Source organism: Erythrolamprus reginae, chromosome 2, assembly GCF_031021105.1.
Source record: "Erythrolamprus reginae isolate rEryReg1 chromosome 2, rEryReg1.hap1, whole genome shotgun sequence".
In the NCBI taxonomy this organism is placed as follows: Eukaryota; Metazoa; Chordata; class Lepidosauria; order Squamata; family Dipsadidae; genus Erythrolamprus; species Erythrolamprus reginae.
Genome location: NC_091951.1, coordinates 84,474,201 through 84,497,851, shown reverse-complemented (window position 1 = coordinate 84,497,851; position 23,651 = coordinate 84,474,201). Strand labels below are relative to the sequence as shown.

At 43.6% G+C, this 23,651-nt stretch overlaps 1 protein-coding gene across 2 annotated transcripts in view; it reads right to left on the bottom strand.

Moving 5' to 3' along the window:
* The window catches only part of WNT7A (Wnt family member 7A), a 68,041-nt gene extending 45,946 nt beyond the window's left edge, over positions 1–22,095 (bottom strand). Inside the window, exons 1-2 of one of the 2 annotated variants that reach the window (XM_070738543.1) lie at positions 21,513–22,095; positions 18,617–18,843 (exon numbers count right to left, since the gene is read on the bottom strand). In XM_070738543.1, coding sequence (XP_070594644.1) covers positions 18,617–18,843; positions 21,513–21,583 — 298 coding nt within the window. In that variant the 5' untranslated portion in view covers positions 21,584–22,095. Of the gene's footprint in view, positions 1–18,616; positions 18,844–20,244; positions 20,400–21,512 lie in introns of those variants that run through there. The other variant, XM_070738544.1, reaches the window with a different exon arrangement.
* Between the last annotated feature and the right edge of the window lie 1,556 nt (positions 22,096–23,651).

Here is a 23,651-nt window from a genome sequence, read left to right as displayed (position 1 = left end):
AGGTAAAAGAGAAAGTAGGAAGGAAGAGGCGCCAGGGTGAGAAATTGTGTTGAAGAACATTGCCCATACCAATCACTTAGCAAAAATAAATAAAAACCACCACCCTTACAAAGCTATATCCAGTTAACAATTGAACTCAAAATGATAAATATGCCAGAGGAAATTATGTATAAGAAATTCCCACCCTAAGCTATTTTAGACAGTATGAAGCATAAATCAAATATTACTGTTTTCAGTGGGGAAATCTTGTTTAAGAAACAGCTCCAAGAATAATTATAAGTCTTGCTGATGACTAGAGATGTTCCTGGCCAAGGTTTTTATCATGCCACTGCCTGTCTCCTTCTCAACATTTTATGGGGAGTCCAGATAGCCTAATACCATCTTTCTCTGGTACCCTCCTGTGCTTTCCCACCATTGTGTCTTTTTTTCTTTCAAGTAAAATATGCATCACAAAGGTGGAATAGCTGGGAAATGCTTTTCCAATTTTTAATATGAGTTGCTTCTCCTATGAAACACCCCAAATATCCCATGTAGCAGTAGATCCAGGACTATAAAAATTATTTATGTTACATACAGAATTACAATTACATTATATAATACATACTGCAAAGAGCAAAGGTATAAATTTTTCCTCACATGAAGTTATTAATGTGGTTGAGAAGGGGCAAAATAGGAGACAATTCTTGCTTTTAGGCTCTGCTTGTGAGTTATCCAAGGTAGTCACTGTGGACTCCCACATTGGATCTCTAGTTTGAAAATTCTCAGCCAGCAGATTTGTCAGATTTGCAGTTCAAATCATCTCAAGAGCTTAATGTTACCAAATCCGCACGGGACTTTGGTTTATTTGTGATATTTACATTTGTAATTATGTTTCCTATTTTCTCCAGATGTGTGAACTGATTTGTGAAGGTATAATCCACTAAAATTATGCCAAAAAAGAGAGGGTTTCAGCACTGAGATGAATTATGTATCATGCAAAACCTTTGTAACATTATTTGAATCAAAGTTTAAATAATATTGCAATATATCTTATTTCCATTTGCAAATATATACCTCTAGGCATTTTTATTCAATTACCTGAAGTTATCATATTTATTCAAATTTGTGTGATTAATTTGTTTTAAAGAATGGTTAAAAAGTGGATAATGTGATGGCACAGAATCAATCAAAGTAATGTTCAGAATTATTGCAGTGGAATGATTTGCTGCATTTGCTGCAATCTACTGCAAATCAAACATACAAATATCACTTTTAAGGAATTGCTTCTATTAACTTCCTTTTCTTAGAGAAATTATCAGTTTCAACTTAGCTGTTACACCTGTTAGTTAAAAATTTATATTCAATTTTATCTGAAAACTCTGGTAGGCAGTTCACAAATAAAATATTTAAACTGTGTGCTTATATTGAAGTGAAATGACATAATTCATACAGCAGGAGTTCCAATCTTGAGACTCAACCTGATCGTCCATATCAAATTTTACTTCCTTGCTAAATCAGTTTAATTATCTAGCCAATTTGGAGGTGTGAGGCAAGCATCCAAAATAGGAGTGTAGTGACTTTTGGTACCATAGAATCTGAAGATATGCAAATTTTGATGAGGTTGATCACAACTGTTTAAAACCCGTTAAGAAGACATAAAATATAGAAGCAAGAGGGATAGGGACGATGTCTTCATTTTTCAATGAATCACCATTTTAATAAATCTATGTTCAAATAGTTGCAGGAAGTAATAGAAGGTTAAACTATTTAAGAAAACAAAATGAGAAGGATGCCGTGTAACATAATGGAATGTTTTATTTGACCAAGTGTGATTAGACACACAATGAAATTGTCTCTAGTGCAGAAGCTTTTGGTGAACAAGCAAAAGAAAATGTGGTGGTGGTGGTGGTGGTGGTGGTGGTGGTGGTGGTGGAGGAGGAGGAGGAGGAGGAGGAGGAGGAGGAGGAGGAGGAGGAGGAGGAGGAGGAGGAATAATATAGCCATACTACTTGGGTAAATATGCATAGAGACTTGGAGACTTGAAAATACTTTATACTATCAAACCTGCTTGTCATAAATTAGGTATTCTGGAAAATAAAAAAGACAAATTTGTATTTGTCTCACTGTAAAACATATGTTACATTTTCTGCTATTTAAGGCCAAGGGTCAGGGAGGGAGTTATCTGAAGAGACATGTGCTGAATTATACAATGATTATGAAAATATAAAGATGGAAAGTACAGCAGAGCTTGCCAATTATGTGCCATGAACTACATTATTTCACATCTCTATAGAAGTCGTAATTCATAAACAGCAAATTGAAGATGAGAAACCATCTTTTTCCCAACTATCTAAATCTACCTCCTTCAATTCCATTACTGGGCATAGATATGACCATTAAACAAAACCTGTGCAATGAAAAATGGTGGTCGCAAAAGTAATATCAAATGCCCATTTCTCTTGATAAACAGTCAAATGTTGCAAGGTGCAGAACAGCTCCCACATTTCCTGGATCTCCCTGGACTGCATGGGGGTGGGGAAAGCCTGTTCTGAGGCTCAAGGTATCAAGTTGAAGAATAGCTCCAAAAGAAAGACCACTGCCTTCTAAATATGTTAGCAATGCATCTTTATATACTGGAATGCATGAATGAGACTTTTGGCCATTTCATCATGATGCACAAAGAGGAACAGGGTAAAATAAATATCTGGTAGAACCTAGCATAGTGTTCTATCTGCTTACAGTAAATCCATTCATTTCATTCATGCTTAAAAGGGAATTGGCCCAATTCAACTCTGTAGAGCTGGTGAATACAGGTACAAGAGCCCTTGACTTACAACAGTTCATTTCAGGATTGGGTTCTAACTTTCCTCACCCCCGGTTCGCTTCCTCCCATTCTGAGTGGTTGTGCATGCATGCGCAGAGCCAGAAACTCAGCTTCTGTGTATGTGCAGAAGCAAAAATCAAGATGGCAGTGCCTATTAGAGCTGGTTTAGGGGCGTGGCCAACCAGCAATCGCTCCTGGTTTGGTGAGCGGGGGAGAAATTCCCACTACTGGTTCTATAGAACCAGTACAAATGAGGAGCAACCCACCTCTGGTTCATTTAGTGACTGTTCCAAGGTGTAATAGCAATGATCATTTTGCACCTGACCATTGCAGCATCCTCGTTGTGATGCAATCAAAATTCGGATGCTTGGCAACTGGTTCATGTTTATGATGGATGCAGTGTTCTAGGGTCATGTGATCACCTTTTGCTACTTTCTAACAAGCAAATCCAATGGGGAAATCAGATACACTTAACAACCATGTTATTAACTTAATAACTACAGCAATTCACTCTGGCAACAAAGGTCATAAAATGGCACAAAATTCACTTAACAAAAGCATCACTTAGAAATTTTGGGCTCAATTGTGCATTAATCGAGGAGTAGCTGCACTTTGCATAGAAAGTTGTGGATTAACTACGGGTCTCCTATGTGTTGGGTTAACTACAGGTCTCATCATACTCACCCAACATCATCATTTGAAACAACCGGTAGGAAGAAGAACAATGCAGTCAAAAAGTGTACTGCAAATCGCTATATTATTGCTCACTGACTTCATTTTAACATCTTTTTGTAGGTATTTTCACAGAAAAGTCACTATTTCATTACAAAATCATCCTGACTTGATATATGGCTTCTCAAGGATACTATTCAACTTATCTGTGCCATTAGGGCATCAAAATACATTTTGTGTAATTGTGTTTTCTTTTGGAGAGAACTCTTAGCAAAACTTTAATCAGCATTAGAGAACCCAACTCTTCTAACCCACGGTAATGCAATCCTTTGTTTCTCTAAAACATGTACTCACAAGATACATTTGAAGGCAGGTATGAAATGAAAATTCCTGTAAAAGTGACCTTGGGGCAATGTTTTTATCTACCTATGACAGTCACTGCCTAGAAGATTGACTCTTTGGCAAAAAGTATCATGTTAATTTTTTAGATACTCCATGCCAAATTTCCAACTTAGCTTCTGTTTTTTGGTGAGGGTTCTTTTTGTTGTTGTTGTTGTTAAAGAAAACTTTTTTGAAGGCCAAAACAAAACAAAACCCCCACAAATATACCAACACCATCTTATGCCTTCCCCCATCCCCGTGTCATATATACAAATTATTTTACATGCCTATCTTGTTCTTGTTGAAGTCAATGTAAAGTTATATTTATTTTCTGACAGTCATTACTTCACTATTCTCTGTGCAGGTGTTACAAGTCAGAAAGGAAAAGCAGTCAGGTAACATGTATATTCAATGCTTTAGTTTTCAGTTTTGCAAATGTGTAAAGTTTGTTTTCTCCTCTGTTTCTTGTTTGTGTATCGTGTTCACTGAAATTGATGTTTTTTAAAGAAAAACAAAGACATTCCACTAAAATGTGCATTTCTTTGCAAATTTCCTTTAGGATTCCTTGTAAATTCCTTGCAATCTTGCTAAAATAATATTTTTTCTACAAATATTTCCCTGTTGGGTTCTTCATATTGTCTGAGATGTTGGTTTCCTGTAGACGCTTCATTACCAATCCCCATAACATCATCAGTGCACTGAACTGTCTACACTAAAACCATTAAGTGAACCCAATATGGTAGTCCTTGAATTGCAATCATTTGTTTAGTGACATTCGAAGTTACAACAAAGATGAAAAAAGTGACTTACAACTGGGTCCCACTCTTACAAGCAACACAGCATCCCCATGGTCACATGATCAAACTTCAAGCATTTGGCAACTGGCATATATTTATGATGATTGGAATATTCTGAGATCACATGATCATCTTCTCTGACTTTCTTAGCCAGTTTTTTACAACCAAAGTCATAGAGAAAGCTTGATTTGTTTCACAAATGTCACATTTGCTTCACAAATGTCAGTCATTTACTGACTGCCATGTTTTATTTGACAACTGCACCAAAAAAAGGTTTGTAAATTTGGGTGCAACTCACTTTTACAAATAATTGTGGTCATAAGTTGAGGACTACCTGTAGCTCAATTAAATATTCTCTACTATGCGCCACAGTGGCACAGTAGTTAAGAGTGTGGAACTGTAGGCTACTGCAATTTGGCAGCTCACATCTTACCAGGCTCAAGGTTAAGTCAGCATTCCATCCTTCTGAGGTGAGTAAAATGAGGACCCAGATTGTTGAGGGCAATATGCTAACTTTCTTAGAGCGCTGTAAAGCGGTATATAAGTCTATGTTATATTACTATTATTGTTGCTGTTGAAATTATTTAGTTTTATTGACTGCTTTTGAATAGAAAGTTGGGGAACTTAAACTGATAGAAGATTGATTGATGGCAGAAAAAGACCTCATGGTCTATCTAGTCTGCCCTTATACTATTTCCTGTATTTTATCTTAGGAGGGATATATGTTTATCCCAGGCATGTTTAAATTCAGTTACTGTGGATTTACCAACCACATCTGCTGGAAGTTTGTTTCAAGCATCTACCACTCTTTCAGTAAAATAATATTTTTTCACGTTGCTTCTGATCTTTCCCCCAACTAACCTCAGATTGTGTCCCCTTGTTCTCGTGTTCACTTTCCTATTAAAACACTTCCCTCCTGAACCTTATTTAACCCTTTAACATATTTAAATGTTTTGATCATGATAGTGGTGATATACAGTATTTATTCACCAATTTTTATTATATTAATAAAAAAACATCCTCATAGATAATTGCAGTGCATACAAATATTTCCGAGTCTACGGAGAGGGGCGACATACAAATATAATAAATAAATAAATAAATTTTAAACTTTTATCTTTATGGTACAAGTCTACTTCTGTACATTGCCAAACAAGGTTTTTAGAGTGTTTCAGCCTCTTTATTATCTCACCTGACTTCTTGTAATGGATTCTGTGGTCAGCTTCAAACTAAATAGTTTCTAAGAGGGCATTGCTTCCTGTCACATTTTTTTTACATTTTTCTCCTTTGTCTTCAGATTAGACACCAACAATTTATGTCTTGATTATTTGGACCTTACTTTTGTGGTTAAAAGGGATAATATAAAATGCAGTCAAACTGCACTGAGACAAGAAGAGAGCAAGAAGACAAAGGTCATCTAAAATAGGGATTGCTAATAATCATTTTTAAAAATCCTCTACTTAAAAAAGTGAATTAATAATATATCAAAGAAAAGTGGCCTAATGTAGTTGGGAATGCAGATATTCAGTACCGTAAATACATATTGCCATGGTTCCCCTAGTCCTGGGATATGTAGCTTGGTAAAATTCTAATGCAAAGTTGTTACAACTATATTTCTCAATCTTATTCCAGAGGAGAAAATAATAATATTGCAGAGATGCCCCACTTATTGAGTTCGGTTTTTCAGAATTGTTTTCCTCAAAGGAAATAAAATAATGTGGATGGAAGTGCCAGATAAGTCACCCAAGAAAAACCATGCAAAAAACCAGGATAGTATGACTGGCAAGGCTTTTGCTAGTAATTAAAGAGCACATTCCCTGCTGAAGCAACCAGGAAACAGCCTCTGATAGTAAAGGTGTAACAAATTATATACAGTATCTATTAGCAGAGCCCAATAGGGGAGAATACGAGATTCAATTTGTTCTGTAATTCTGTTTCCTGGTCTAGACCCTTGTTGGCTCAGATCTCAGGTATTCATCCCTATGGGAGCACTTTAAAAAGTCATGATGGCTTCAAAGGATACATAGACTATTGAAGTGAAGGAACTCAATGTATCTAATACCATAGCCCATTCTAACAAAATGTCATCAGCCTCCCCTTTCACATAGGAAAGCTTTTCAAGGTGTTTTGGATAAAGGAAACTATTTGTTCAGTTGAACTTCACAGGCCTAGAGACAGTTGCAATCTTTACAGAACTATCCCGTTAGAGTCTTGCTCCAGATTGGATTTCCAGCTTACACCCCTGCTATAATTTTTGGCTGGGAACATGGGATACTTTGGGCATTGTCTGAATGTATTATTTGCATCATTTTCACTAGTGATAGTTATAGTCCATTAATATTTTTGCTAGTCATTTTTCACCTACTGCACTAAGGAAGGCTGTGATATCAGAAAGATTCTCTGCCAGCGATAGTGCTTAATGTTCTACTGAAAAGAGGTATAGTGAGGTTACTGTCTTCGCTGAAGGGTCCAGTTAACTAGAGGAAAAGGTGAGTGTTTGTCATTTCAACAAAGTTTACTATCATTTGGGAATGTGGTGGCACAGCTGCTTAATGATGCTGGAACTGCCGGCCAGAAATGGTTGGCATTCCAGCAGTTTAAGTCCGGCTCTCTGAGAAGGAGTGAACTCCCGTCACTTGCAAACATTTGTCTATTAAGATCAGAAGGGTCTATGTCTACTGTGCATAGAATTAAAGACTGGAGTCCTCTCCAACCACAACCAGTTAGGATATAAATTAAACCTGGGATTTGTCCAACAAACAAAACAGGACTCTGAAACTTATCTGCAACCCTTCAACCATTTTGAAAACTTTAAGAGCTTTCTGAGACATCATACTAGGTCTTCTAGGTGGAGCAGCTTTTGCATGTGAATGCAGAAAAATTGATATATTTGTCTATAGTTTAAAACTCACTTTATTTCCATAATTTTGATTAGCTACTTTCTTCATTGGCTAACACAAAGTATTTTCCATAATATTTAAGTTTTAAACTTCAAAATTCTCTTGAATCCAGATATCTTCATAGAATAGCAGATTACACAGATTACACATTTAATAATAAAAAATAGTCAGTTGAGTAAATTTTCAGTTATTGGTTGGTTTCTAAGATGCTGATCAAGTTACACTAGAAGGTCTGGCATTAGTCATGAAGTACTTCTAATCAGTCAAAAGGTAAATCAAGGAACAAGAGCATAATCTTATAGTAATTGGTTAGTGTTCTGCTGGGCTCTATGGTATGAGTCTCCCGAAAATTCAAGGGTACAAATTTCAGACACACAAACACTTGAAAGTTCAAAAACAATGTTCTTTATCACAAAAATTCCAAAGAAACAAAGCACCCTTTTTGTATTGCAAGGAGCACTCATCCCAAAACAATCTGGTAGTCTGTACAATCCCCTTAATCAGTCCTTAAGTACTTAGCTAACAGCTGTGAAGGAACGTCACAGCCCTCCTTCTTCCACGAAGTGAAACACTTTGCTCTGCTTTGGTTTCAAAGTCGTGGAAAATCAACAAACAAAGTCCGGAAACAGCAAGGCAGAGTCCTGAAGAACTGCGATCAGATAATCTTCCACAACGGCCAAGCCAGCAAGCTGCTATTTAAATCAGCAGCTCTAATTACTAGAGCCTGAACCAAACACAGGTGGCCTCTCTTATCTCCTGCAATATTTCTTCAATTGGTCTCTTCTATGCATAATTCTGCGCATGCATGGGTCTAACACTTTCTCATCTGAATCGATCGAAGATGAGGGAGATTGGCTTCCTGGGCTGTGTGCCAAGCCCCCCTCTTCCAAGTCACCCCCACCTTCTTCTTCGTCCAAGGAAACTGCACTACCTGACTTTGTCAGTAATAAAACAGGCCTATGACATGTTGATGTTTCCCCTGCATCCACCTCCACATTCCTTGAGGCAGGAGCTGGGCCAGAGCCAACCACAACAGTTATGAACTTAATTTGTTTTTAAAATATAGAACTGTCCGTCATTCCCATTCAACTGTACTCTCTAGATTCCAGACTTTATTATTTATTTATTTATTTATTTATTTATTTATTCGTTCATTCATTCATTCATTCATTCATTCATTCATTCATTCATTCATTTATTAGATTTGTATGCCGACCCTCTCCATAGACTCAGACTTATTCATTGAAAAATAAAAGGTACATTTGGAAAAGTATTTATGAAGGCCCATTTATATATCTTACTAGATTTGAGTGTTCTAGCTACTCAGTCAAATTTCTGAGCAGTTGAATGCTTGAGAAGGTGAGACATACCTTGTATCATTATATGTATATCACATAGAATTCTGTCACAATATATCACAATATACATTATATACATTATAAGTATATCACAAACATCTTCACTTGGTAATTGCACTGCTTCTACAATTACCTTCAGCCCTTTGCCCTACCCCATCCCTCAATCTCAATCCAATAGAGGATTGACTAACAGCATTGGGTAATTCTACAAGGTACACTCCTCTGACCCTGACTCACAAAATGAACATAAAAACCCTAGGTTATTGAGATAGACTTACATAAGTCATAGTGTTCTCACCATTGTTCCATTTTTGCCAGTCTGTGTATTAGGGTTTTGAAAGGCTCTTAAGGAGACTTCATTTCAATGCATGAAGCTCTTTGGCCAGTCCACACATACTGATTCATACTTATAAACCAGCAGCTATGTTGATTCCTTTCGTGTTGCTGGGAGGCCTCATCTGGGATTCCGGTGGCTGACAGAGGCTTCTGCACACGTCAACCACTGGAAACACTAGAAAAAAACTTTCAAGTGACACTTCTTGCTCATCTTGATCCCTTCTACATCTTAAGAAGCTTCCTTGAAGCAAGATCCAGCTGCCTCATATGCTCCTATTTCTAACCAAAATGAGTTTCATCTGCATGCATCAGAGATGAGGAGAATGTTTTTAATGCTCAATAACTCAGAAAACCCATCCAAAAATATGGACCAAACTTGAAAGATTTCCAATTCCTGTTTTGTGTCTTTTGTTTTCTTTTTTAATAAGTCCACTTGAAAAACATATTTTTTGAGGCAAGGGAGGATTATGTAGCAAGATGCAGAGGATCTGAAATAGTCAGAAAATGTATTTGAAGATTCTCTGCTGTGATTATTTAAATCACATACATAGGCCAAAATTCAAATATAGGTAGTCTTCAACTTACATTCAAAGTTATAGTGGCACTAAAAAAAGTATTACATCCAGTCTAGCTTTTATGACTGTCATTATTTGTTTGTTTGTTTGCTTGTTTGTTTGTTTGTTTGTTTGTTTGATGGTTTGTTTATTTATTTACTTACTTACTTACTTACTTACTTACTTACTTACTTACTTACTTACTTACTTACTTACTTACTTACTTACTTATTCTACTTCTATGCCACCCAATCCCGAAGGACTCATTGTATCCACTTCACATGGTCACATGATCAAAATTCAGGCATCTAACAACCAGCATGTATTTATGCCAGTTACAGCATCCTGGTATCATGTGATCACCATTTACAACCTCCCCAGCTGATTTCCTATAAGCAATGTGGAAAGCTTGATTCATTTCTATGACCATTTGATTCACTTAGCTGCAGTGGTTTGCTTTAAAACCATAGCAAAAATTAGGCACAGCTCATGTAGTAGCCAACTTGCTTATTAACTGAGTTTCTCATCTTAATTGTGATTGTATTTGTACTATCATGTAGCTCCATTTACTCAATAATACAATATAGTGCAGGTGAGCAGATTTGTTTTCAAAGGAATGCTGCATTAGAAATGAACAACAGCCCATCCTTCAACAACCCTTTGTGTTTTAGGCATTTTTCACTGATATCATTGGAAGCACTTTAAAATTTGCTGTCAACAAAAGGTTTTTTTAGATCTTTAATTAACTGCTAATTAGAGATTATACTTTTCTAGCCTAAGGGCCCAGATAGATCCCTAATAGCCATTTTTTGCTCCCTCGGCAGAAGGTAACTCAAATTTTGTGAAAACTGAACAAAGCTGGCAACTAAAGATGCTAAGTTATGCACTATGTGAGGAATGAGATTATGACAAATGTACTGTACATCCACAAAATCCTGGGACAATCTCACAACAAGGCAGTAGAGAGTTGATGCTAAATTTTATCATCAGAATCACAGTGATCTTAGGCTAATTTTCAGCTGTAAGAATGCTTAAGAAAGGTGTAAAAAGGATAAAATTTGGGAACCCATCTGACAGTAATGAAATATGGTTCCTATAAAGAATGCAAGCCTGTTTATTTGTCTCGAGATGGTGTTGCTTCATAATTAGGTTATATTTATCTAAATCTTCAGAGATGTTATAGCATCCACATGGTTATGCTATACCTTGATAACTTGGAAAGTATTTGCATTATTCTGTATTTCCAAATTCCTCAAAGGGCAACAAGGAACTCCCTTTCACTTATAGCAGAGAGTTGGTCAAGTAGGTGATAATGTCCACACTATTCCCAATAGCTTCTAGTAGTTCCTAACAAATAATTTTCACACTATCCCCAATAGTTTCTAGTTCCTAACAAATTCCAAACCTTTCACCTTTCACTCTAGCAGTATTTTCTAGGACCCAAATATATATGCTAACCATAAAAAAATAAAATTGTAACATATACCTATAAGCAGTTGATCTGAGCTCCTAAATCACAAGACGGATACATGAAGATATATTTTAATGAAGGTAACTATTCTGAAGTGTTTCCTCTACAGGAATGTTACATTTGGTGAACTTAGAACTATCTACTTGAAAGATAAAGCATGACTTCAGAAATCAGAAAGATATTAAACTTCTGTTGCAATTTGGAGTATTCATACATCTATTTAAGATAAACTTGCCAAAGTATTTTTTTTTAGGCTGCCCTTCGTACAATAGTTTCAACATATAAGGAACATACAGTTCAGTACTGATTTTAATGCACATCTAAGTATTGGTGAAGTAAGACTAAATGGGTCTGGATCAGTTCTTCCAAAAAATCAAAGCAACATACATCTTAGACACACCTTCCTCTTAGTGTTTCCCTTATATTCTGCCCCTTAGGCTACTATAGGACTCTGTCAATGTTCTTTCTCCCAAATCTTCTTTGAACTTTGACTGGTTTCTTTCCAAGAATACTTAAATCTGAGGACATAGATGCAAGCATGTCAACTCAGTTAGAAAAAACAGCTGTGGACAAAGGATTAAAAGAATCATACCATTACATGTTTGTAACCATGCCTTTAGCATTTATTTATTTATTTATTATTTGGACTTGTATGCCGCCCCTCTCCGAAGACTCGGGGCGGCTCACAACAAGTGAAACAGTCACAAAATCCAATTAATTAAAATATTTAAAGATTTAAGAAAAACCCCATGTAATAACAGACACACACACAAGCATACCATGTATAAATTAAACGTGCCCAGGGGAGATGTTTAATTTCCCCATGCCTGATGGCAAAGGTGGGTCTTAAGGAGTTTACGGAAGGCAGGAAGAGTAGGGGCAGTTCTAATCTCCGGGGGGAGTTGGTTCCAGAGAGCCGGTGCCACCACAGAGAAGTCTCTTCCCCTGGGGCCCGCCAACCGACATTGTTTAGTTGACGGGACCCGGAGAAGGCCCACTCTGTGGGACCTAATCGGTCGCTGGGATTCGTGCGGCAGGAGGCGGTCTCGGAGATATTCTGGTCCGATGCCATGAAGGGCTTTAAAGGTCATAACCAACACTTTGAATTGTGACCGGAAATTGATCGGCAGCCAATGCAGACTGCGGAGTGTTGGAGTAACATGGGCATATTTGGGGAAGCCCATGATTGCTCTCGCAGCTGCATTCTGCATGATCTGAAGTTTCCAAACACTCTTCAAAGGTAGCCCCATGTAGAGAGCGTTACAGTAGTCGAGCCTCGAGATGATAAAGGCATGAGTGACTGTGAGCAGTGACTCCCGGTCCAAATAGGGCCGCAACTGGTGCACCAGGCGAACCTGGGCAAACGCCCCCCTCGCCACAGCTGAGAGATGGTTTTCTAATGTGAGCTGTGGATCGAGGAGGACGCCCAAGTTGCAGACCCACTCTGAGTGGGTCAATAATTCCCCCCCAGGGTAATGGACGGACAGATGGAATTGTCCTTGGGAGGCAGAACCCACAGCCACTCCGTCTTATCCGGGTTGAGTTTGAGTCTGTTGACACCCATCCAGGCCCCAACAGCCTCCAGGCACCGGCACATCACTTCCACCACTTCGTTGACTGGGCATGGGGTGGAGATGTAAAGCTGGGTATCATCGGCATATTGATGATACCTCACCCCATGTCCTTGGATGATCTCCCCCAGCGGTTTCATGTAGATGTTAAATAGCAAGGGGGAGAGGACCGACCTCTGAGGCACCCCACAAGGGAGAGACCTCGGAGTCGACCTCTGACCCCCCACTAACACCGACTGCGACCGGCCAGAGAGGTAGGAGGAGAACCACTGGAGAACAGTGCCTCCCACCCCCAACCCCTCCAACCAGTGCAGAAGGATACCATGGTCGATGGTATTGAAAGCCGCTGAGAGATCGAGGAGCACCAGGACAGAGGATAAACCCCTGTCCCAGGCCCGCCAGAGATCATCCATCAACGCGACCAAAGCGGTTTCCGTGCTGTAACCGGGCTTGAAACCCGACTGTCGGGGACCTAGATAATCGGCTTCTTCCAAGGACCGCTGGAGCTGGAGTGCCACCACCTTCTCGACAACCTTCCCCATAAAGGGAAGGTTGGAGACTGGACGATAGTTGTTAAGTACGGCTGGGTCCAGGGAAGGCTTCTTGAGGAGGGGGCGCACGAGCGCTTCTTTATAGAGTGTTGGAAAAACTCCCCTCCCCAAGGAAGCGTTGGTAATCTCCTGGCCCCAGCTCCGTGTCACCTCCCTGCTGGCCGAGACCAACCAGGAGGGACACGGATCCAGTAGACAGGTGGCGGAACTCACAGCTCCAATGGCCTTGTCCACTTCATCAGGTGTCACCAGATCAAACTCTTCCCAGACAGGTGGACAAGTACGTGCCCCAGTCACCTCGACTGACTCGTTGTCAGTCGACTCTGTTTTACAACTGGAGTCGAGGTCAGCCCGGATCTGAGCAACTTTATCAGCAAAAAACGTGTTAAACTCCTCGGCACTACTCTGCAAGGGCTCCCCGACTCCCCCCTGATTAAGAAGGGAGCGGGTCACCCTAAACAGAGCAGCCGGGCGGGATTCCGCTGATGCAATCAAGGCGGCATGGTACGCGCATCTTGCCGCCTTGAGCGCCACTTTGTAAGTCTTAATAAAAGCTCTTACAAGTGTTCGATCAGATTCAGACCTGCTCTTCCTCCATCGCTTCTGGCTGTTGTCTGTTGAAAATAACATATAAAAAATATTTTGGTGGAAATGGAATGATTGAATTGCAGCTTCATCACCTTTAAAATGAAGTCATTGTATAATTATGTTTCTCATATGCTAAATTGATAGGAGGAGGCTAAATTATCAAGTCACCGCATCCACTGGATTATTCATGAGTGAGAAAGTGGCTGAAATCATGGACAGCAAACAACTACACCTCACATCTAAAGAGAAAAGGATCCAGATGCTATCAAAGGAATTCCTAACCTCATATGTACTCAGCAGGGAGCTTTGTCACACACAGAAATAATCAATAGTTGTCATTAATTGCAATGGAAGTACTAAGGGAAATCTGCAGTGTTTTCCAGCTATGATTTTAAAACCCTTTTTAGACCCTTGAAAAGTGGCACAAGCACCAGTAACATCCATGCTATCTACTCAGAAGAATAAAATTATAGAATTATTTCTTGCAGGGTCTGCGCTGTATGTAGGACTATAGGCCCAATAGACTACAGTGATCTCTCGATTAGCGCGGGGGTTACGTTCCAAGACCTCCCGCGCTAACCGATTTCCGCGTTATACTGGATGCGGAAGTAAAAACCACCATCTGCGCATGTGCGCCATTTTTTCATGGCCGCACATGCGCAGATGGTGGAGTTTGCGTGTGGGCGGCGGGGAAGACCAAGGGGAGGTTCCTTCAGCCGCCCAACAGCTGATCTGCTCCGCAGCGCGGAAGCAGCGAGGAGCCGAAGATGGGGTTTCCCCGTTGCCGCGCTGCGGAGCGGATCAGGTGTTGGGCGGCTGAAGGAACCTTCCCTTGGTCTTCCCGCCGCCCAGGCAAAGGGGAAACCCCAAGATCACTTGCCGCTTGCCGTATTGCAGCTTGGAGCCTTGCTTCGCCTCCTTCGCTGCAATACGGCAAGCGGCAAGCTGCCTGGGCGGCGCTGGGGCCATGCGGAGCCGCTCATCTAGGGGGGCGTGGACCGGCAAGGTGCCCTCCGCTCTCTCTCTTTCTCTCCCTGTTACCGGTGTGGTATAAGAGAGAGAAAGAAAGAGAAAGGAGGGCGACTTGCCAGTCCACGCCCCCCTGGATGAGCGGCCCCGCATGGCCCCAGCGCCGGACTCCGTTGCCGAACGCCGAAACCGGAAGGGGCGAGGTGGGGGGGGAGAACGGGAGGCTCAGCATTCCGTCAGTCGCAGCGCTGGCTGTCAACTTTTCTTTTTAGCACTGGGGAGGCAAGTCAGCTCCTGCCCAGTTTTAAAAAGAAAAGTTGACAGCCAGCGCTGCGGCTGACGGAATGCTGAGCTTCCCGTTCTCTCTCCGCCCCCTCGCCCCTTCGCCCCCCTTTGTTCCTAGGAGAAGTGCTGGTGAGGAGCAGAAGGTCTGTCTTGCCTCAATCCCCAGCACTTCTCCTAGGAACACAGGGAGGCAAAGGGGCGAGGGGGGGGGAGAGAAAACGGGAGGCTCAGCATTCCGTCAGTCGCAGCGCTGGCTGTCAACTTTTCTTTTTAGCACTGGGGAGGCAAGTCAGCTCCTGCCCAGTTTTAAAAAGAAAAGTTGACAGCCAGCGATTGTTCCACTGCCGCCAGCATGGCCTGGCTGGCAGCGGAAGATGTTACGGAGCCCACGGGGGATTCGCCTTCCTCCCACCCGCAGCCGAGACTGATCGTGGGCTCCTTCGCAACCTCGGAGAGCTTCCAGGGCATGAAAGCTCACGAAAACCAGGAAGCTCTCCGAGGTTGCGAAGGAGCCCACGATCAGTCTCGGCTGCGGGTGGGAGGAAGGCGAATGCCACAGGGCTGGGCTCGGCTCCCCCCTCGGCTCCCCCCCTTACCAGCCCCGCCGCGGAAGGCTCCATTCTGTTCCCTGCCGGCCCGATTGAGCGGCCGGCGGTCTCCATTCAGGGAACCGGCACCCAGCGTCCCCACGCCGCCTCCACCTCCCGATAATGCGCCCGACCTCTGCCTCTCTCTTTCTCTCTCATATACCAACAGGCAACAGGGAGAGAAAGAGAGAGAGAACTAGCGTGGACTTATTTTTTATTTTTTAATATTTTATTTTAATATTTTATTTTTTTAATTAATATTTTTTGAAAAACCGCGTTGCAGCGTTTCACGCTAATCGAGACCGTGCTAATCGAGGGATCACTGTACTACTTTTCAGTAAATAAGTGAATAGTAAATGAAGTGCACATAATCCTCAACTTGTAGCCATTCACTTAGTGACTATTTGAAGTTGCAATGGAATATTTTTTTAAAAAATCATGTATTCATGAAGGCTGCAGCATTCCAGGGTCATATGATCACACCTGTGATCTTCCCAACCAGCTTCCAACAAGCAAAGTCAAAAGGGAAAACTTGATGGGCTTAATTATTTTGGGATTCACTTTAAAACTCTAGCAATTTGCTGAAGGTCATAAATTAGGGTGCAACTCACTTAACAATCACCTTGCTCAGCAACAAAAACATCTGACTTATTGTGGTCATAAGTCAAGGACTATCTGCAGATGCATTTCGGTGGAATTCAAGACTCACTGGCTGCCAGTCAGGACAGATAGCAACACTTCTACAAAGATAGCCATACTAGTGTTGAAATATATATCCGTTCATTTTCTAAAGTTAAACTTTCAGTTGCATAAAATGATGAATAAAAAAAACGCCACCAAATAAATCTTAGTTAGGAACACCATATAGCCCCCTTACCTGACATGACACCTTCTCATTATGCATGGCCACTATAATTTATCCACCTAGGTGGACATTGTAGGAACTGCAGCCTAATAATGATATACTGTATATTCAAAGAACATCTGTTTTTAAAAAGTTGTCATGTGTCCCAAAACTAGATCACATTCGTATACAAAAAAGTGCACTTAGTTTTTGAAAGAGCTTGATTATTTCATATAGAAGGCGATACAGTATAATAAGTATCAATGGTACTTATTGATGACATGTCACATACAGGTCCTCAAATTTCAATTTTCACCTATTTTTGGGATCTTCCAGTTTATTCAAATGGAATCTATTGTGAAACTTTCAGAATTCTGGATATCAAATAAACGTTTGACATTTGCAAACCCCATTCCTTATTCAGCTTGAAACACCCTAATTAGCTCTAATTAGTTCCTATTGATGGATCCAAGCTGCTGTTCAGGAATCAGCCTCATTGAAGTTTCTTGGACACAAGTGAAAGATAACAACTTCAAAGACTTCCATGTCAAACAACAAGAATAAATAAGCAATCTTTTAGAAAAGAGAAAAAGTAAAGTGATACTTTTAGAGATATAGGACTGTTCTTAAATATGTATCAACAATTAAACCACTATATAACAGGCAACTTCATTAAAGATCAATACTGTATTCTACCATTTTATTAAAATTTGACTATCACAAATTAATTAAAGATTTTTTTAAAAAGCTATCTATTTTAGCTGACTAAGAGTTTCAGATTATTTTCACACATGATATTGACATCTTTCCCTAACCCCACTCTCTTCCTGCATTTTATGATCCTGGAATGCAAATTTGAACTGTCCATTAGGAGGAAGGATGTTTATATGTCTCACACAAAGGCTATGATAAGTTATGTTTAATGTGCCAAGTTTACGTGGCATTTTTAACACAGATAACTTCTGTATCTTTTGATATTATTAAAAACTGGTTGGTGATGTGATCATAAAGCATTCACTGCTTGAATTTTGTCTGTGTGATGCTTTCCATCTAAGTGCATTGTGGCCACAACATTGACCCAAAAAAGGAGGGCAGACTAGATGGACCATGAGGTCTTTTTCTGCCATCAATCTTCTATGTTTCTATGAGCCAAAAGCTCATAGAAAGCTCATATTTGGAGGGATACCAGGGATCAGGGAGTTCTATTTCCTTGTCTTAAGAGTGGGGAAACTACAGTCAGTTCTCCAGATGTTGCTCTATTCCTGACATTCCCAGTCAAAATGCTTAAGCGATAGATACTAGACCTGGCATCAGTTATAGTTCAGCAGCATCTGGAGGGCCAACATTGAGAGTTTCAGTTTAAGACATAACTTATTTTGAGGATGCTGTAGGATGGACTTTTAAAACTTTTTTGAAGTTTTAAAGTTGGGGGGGGGGGACTTTCCTTTTTTAAAAAAAGGTAAGCTTTTTTTAAAAAGGTAAGCTTCTAAAGGCCATGCCTTGCATATATTACAGTTTGCAAAGGAAAAGCAAACTTTAAGCCATGTTTTAGGACGACCACTGAAAGCAGTTTCCCTGAACAGTTGCACCTGCTCCATTATTTCCCTAGCTAATGACTCTCTCCTTTGAATGGATAACAGGCTCATCCCTGGAACAGTTTATAGAAGAGCCTCGGTGGTGCAGTCGTTAGAGTGCAGTACTGCAAGCTACTTCTGCTGATCACCAGCTGCCAACAGATCTGCAGATCGAATCTCAGTAGGCTCAAGGTCCACTCAGCCTTCCATCCTTCCAGGGTCGGTAACAAGAGGACCCAGATTGTTTGGGGGCAATATGCTGACTCTCTGCAAAGCGCTGAGAGAGGGCTGTGAAGGGTATATAAATCTAAAGTCTAAATGTGAAGCGGTATATAAGGTCTAAAGTCTAAATGCTATAAAGAGGAGGTAACATACCCACTTTCAGCTCTTTGCCAAAGACGGTCCTCTCGCCCAAGGCGGAGCAGTTCCACCGCCCATTGCGGAACTGAAACTGACACTCGTTGATCCCCATTTGGGAGCCTTCCCCGATCACGATGATGGCATCGGGTCTGCTCTGACAGATCGCCCTCTGCCTCGGAGCCAAGCCCGGGATTTTGTTACAGATGATGCTGGCTCCCAAAGCCACGACCGAAGAAAGACCCCTGGAAGAAGAAAAGGAGAGGGAGGAGAGAAGGGAAGGGAGGAGAGCGGCCGTGAGTCCCCTCATCCGAGTCGGGATCAATCGATTCTCTTTTTTCCAAAAAAAAAAAAAAAAGGCTCTCCTTTTGAAGCACGAACTGGAAGTGGCAGGTTTCTCCACATCAAAGCCCGCCCGGATGCCGCTTAAGCCCTCTCCGAGCGGCTCATCTGCCCATCAAGGCTCGACAGCCGCTCATCCCACCGATTGTCTTTGGAGAGGAAGCTTCCAAGGGCGTGCGGGGGGGGGATTTCTAACCACCCCCCACCTCCCACTCCCACTCTGGCAGAAATAGGCAAGGGGCACCGAACCGGCCAAGCGGGTCCCCCCCCCCCTTTTGCTCCCCAAGGGTTCCCCAAACCATCCGGCACCTACTCCAGCAGGGCCAGAAGCATCATTTTTGCTCCCCCCCTCCCAGCACCGCTCAGGCTCGGCTGCTTTCGTCTCTGCCCCTCCGAACTCCGGCGTTGGGGGAAGTAAAAAAAGAAGGACTGGGTCAATTGAACAGCGAGGAGAGAGCCTCGCCTCCCGTCTCTCTCCCAATCTCCTCGTGCGGGGTGTGTATGCGTGTGCGTGGAGGGGGGGGTTGCTCTCTTATTCCGGACTTCCCCAACCGTGCGTGGGGGGAGGATAATCCAGATGCAATGAATGGCGATTGGGGGGGGGACAGGAGCCCTGGAATAAATAAAATAAAATGAAACAAACCAACAAAAAACAAATAAATAAATAAATAAGAAAATAAACAAAATAAATAAATAAATAAAAATATTTCAAAAGAGACTAGTTGGGAATTAAAGGGGGGGCCTTACAGGATTGGGTCCTGCTTACAGGGTTGAGAAAGGAAAAGGGGGGGGAGAGCTGCGATGGGGGACCATCCGCCTGGCCTCTCTTTCCATTGAAGGCAACTGGCAACCCTTAAATGGAAGGTGGTGGTGAAAGGGGCTCAGGATCCTGCTTCTAGTCCCCCCCCTCTCTCAAAACATCAGCGTGTAGGAATTCCACAGTTTTCTCCCTTGCCTCGAAAATTCAAGGTTGACTCAGCCTTCCATTCTTCCCAGGGGGGTCAAATAAGGACCCAGATTGTTGGGGGCAATATTGACTGTCTAAACCGCTTAGAGCAGTGTTTCCCAACTTTGGCAACTTGAAGATATCTGGACTTCAACTCCCAGAATGCCCCAGTCAGCACTCTGGCTGGGGAATTCTGGGAGTTGAAGTCCAGATATCTTCAAGTTGCCAAGGCTGGGAAATACTGGCTTAGAGAGGGCTGTAAAGCACTGTGAAGCGGTCTATAAGTGTAAACGCTATTGCCATTGCTAAAATACAACACACACATACACCAGCGAGAGGCAGGCCTCCTCCTACGCACCTGGCAGTCCCACCTCACCAAGTCGGCGCTAGGGAGGATTCCCCCAAGCCTGGCCATTGGGGCGAGTTGGGCGCCCCTTCACGAGCTCGCTCTCTCCATCGGGATTTGTTCCGACGGTCTCAAACCCTCACCCCGGCCTTGAACTCCTTTCGGATGGGGGGGGGGGTTCTTTTTCACGGAGAAGGCGTGTTCTCTCCAAGGGGAAGAACGCAAGGAACCTGGGCGCGGCGACGTGGGAAACGAGAGAGCCTCCGAAACGACCGCGGGAGCTGCTTGACAGGTAACCAGGTTACTTTTGTGCGCGCAGTAGGGAAGCGTGCTGAGGTGGAGTTGCTCAGCCTGCCGCCTCCGGGGGTGGGGGAAAAAACGAATCAAAGTTGGGCCCGGGATCCCCCACAAGTCAGCTCCCCCGGAGAGGTTTCTTCGCGCGTAGTTCGGGCTCCGGGACGCAGGTTCAAGTTCTGAAACTTAGCCGCGCGGCGCGTGAGAATAACGCGGGAGTCGGCGGCCAGCCGCAGAGAGCTGCCCGATTTCTTTTCTGGGTACCAAAAGCAGACCTCGGTCCAGCCCTCCCCCCCCCCCCCCCCCCCCATTGGCCAGGCGATGACACAGGGCAAGGGTTTAAATAAAAAGGACCAAGCCCGCGGATCCTGCCCTAAATCGCTTAGTTGTGTGTTGTTTTTTCCCCTGCCTGGCGCGCTCATTTGCCATTCTGGTCATGCCTCTCGTCTGGCAGAGGCGAGGACTTTCGCCTTTCCCTAGAGCTTGACGCCCATTATTTAGAATTTCGCTGGGGGACGACGAGAGCAGCAAATATAGTCGCCTCACCCTGGAGAGAGCGAGCGAGCGAGAGGGAGAGCGAGGGAGAGAGAGAGAAAACTCTTTCAGACTTCCCCCGAGTTAAATGCTAGCACAGGTCTGGACAGGTTGAGCCACCGCAGCGTGTTTGCCTTTAAAAAAATGGGGGAGGGGAGAGCGGGAGGGAGAGAAGGAGGGAATAGGAGGGAGAGAGATGTAGGGAGGGAGGAGGAGGGAGGGGGAGAGGGAGGGAGGGATGGAGAGAGAGAGGGAGAGAGAAGGTTGGAGGAGGGAGGGAGGAGGCAGAGAGAGGGACGGAGGAGGAAGGAGAGAGAGGGAGGGAGAGAGCGGGAGGGAGAGAGAGAGATGGAGGGAGAGAGGGAGGGGGAGAGGGAAGGAGAGAGAGGGGGAGGAGGAGGAGGAGAGGGGGAGTGAGGGAGTGAGGGGGAGGGAGAGAATGGGAGACTTACCCTATTTTGATATAGACAATCCCTAGGCTCATAAAGATGTGGAATATCCAGCGCCTGGTTTTCCTGTTCATATTCCTCGGTCGTCGTTGGTTTTCAGACCAACATGCGAAAGTTCGGTCTTTTATATATATACAGTATATCTATATTTAAAAGAACGACGGCAGCGGTGATAGCCCCCACCCCACCCCCTTTTGCGGGCTCCTCTGAGCCCCTGGCGGCTGTCTTCGGTGCCCTCAGACAGTGCAACGCCGGGTCAAAAGTAGCTCAGACAAAACAGTCCAGCTCTCCTGCGCTCGGAGCCGCCCGGAGCGAGCGGTGGGTCGGTGGTAAATCCCCAAGAGGCCAGCACCATCGCCCTCCGCCGGGTCTTCCTCTGCGCTCCCTCGCCGATCCCGGATTGGTATGCCCGTCACACGCAGACCCTGGAAAGCTCGCTCGCTCGCTCGGGCGCGGAGGGGGTGTGTGGAGAGGAAAGGATGCGAAAGGATCCCCCCCGTCTCTCTTCTCTCTTTCGCGACGAGAGGATTTCCCCCCGGCAGGTTCAGCGTCGGCGTCTCCAACGCTTTCCTCGCTCCTTCAGCATGACTGGGGCGTGTTCTCCAAAAGGAGGGAGTAGTCCAGCCCGGGTGGGGTGAGGGTGGGAAGGGAAAGAAGTTTTTTTTTCAATGGTTTTGGGGTGGGGGGATGCGAGGGTGGGAGAAAGGATCGCGCGGCGATCACCTGTTCGCCGCTGCCGCTTCCTCCCGCCTGGCCCCCAAAGCCATCACAAGAATTAAATCAACGCGGAGTTGGGGCCAAAGTGGCTCCGTTCTCTCGAGTTCCTGCAGCCAAGAAGGAGACGGTTCTCTTGATGTTGGGTGTCTGATCCAGCCTCGCTTCCTCGGACCTCAACGGGAGCCAGTCTCGGACCTCCAAGCCGCCTCCTTCTAAGCCAGACCCGGTTTGGCTTGGCTTCTGGTTCCAATGGAGAACTTCCCTTTATCCATTACGCTCCACTCTCTTCTGCCCGTTTGGCTTGTCGCCTCTCCTTCCTCCTTACCTCCATCCCTCTCAACTCCCGTTTCGGAACAGTCTCAAAAGCTCACCGATTTTTTTTTTTCTCACGCCTTGGGGAAGAGGGGGGGAGGGAGGGAGGAGGTCGCCCCTCCCTGGCTTCTACCTGCCTGGGAGCGCGCGCGCCCTGCAGGAGCAAAAAAATAAACAAAACCCCAACAAACCCTTCCGCGCGCAAAGCGAGTTTGCAAGGATTCCTCTCGGTTGCCTGACTTGGCGGAGCTCTACATCTTGCTTCCTCCCCCCCCCCCCCCTCATACACGCCCGCAATATGCAGAGCATCTCCTACTAAAGGGCGGGCGAGGGTGGGGAGCGGGGGTGGGAGGGGGTGGCATCGGCGACAGCGCCGCCAAATGCAACCTAGGTAGGACACTAAAGTCAATTTTGTGGGGCGCTGCTTGCTCGAAAGCCTCGACTCCCCACATCCTCTCCAAGAAGAAGACCTCCCTGTTTTTGTCTATGTAACCCTGGACCAGCTGACTGATGGATTTCTCCCTCTCTCTATCCCTGGTACCCCCGCGCGGAGTTCTTTGTGGCACCAGCCCAAAGAGCTGCCCTGGGCCGGGTGTCCCGCAGGTGGCGGTGCGGCCGGAGCGTCTCCGATCCCCTCCGACGCCCCAAGTCGGGAGAAGGGAGATGTGGTATCATCACCAAATCCCAAAAACTTTACCCTTGGACTCTCCACTGTTGACCTCTCCCGATTCCTAAGAGGTCAGTAAGGGGCGTGCCTGAGTTCACCAGAGTCCCTTCCGTCCCCTGTCCTAATGTTTCTCTTTACTAGTATCGCGTATATACATATTATATCTCTGTATACCATCAATATGTACTTGACAAAACAATAGATAGATAGATAGATAGATAGATAGATAGATAGATAGATAGATAGATAGATAGATAGATAGATAGATAGATAGATAGATAGATAGATAGATAGATAGATAGATAGAATAAGCGCTGGGAAAAGGGGAGCAAGATCTGGGGATGCCTCCGGACGCACCTGTAAGCTTGGCGCCCCCCTGAGGCCGACAGAATCCCCTGATTCCCATTAATAGCAATAGCATTTAGACTTATACACTGTACACCGCT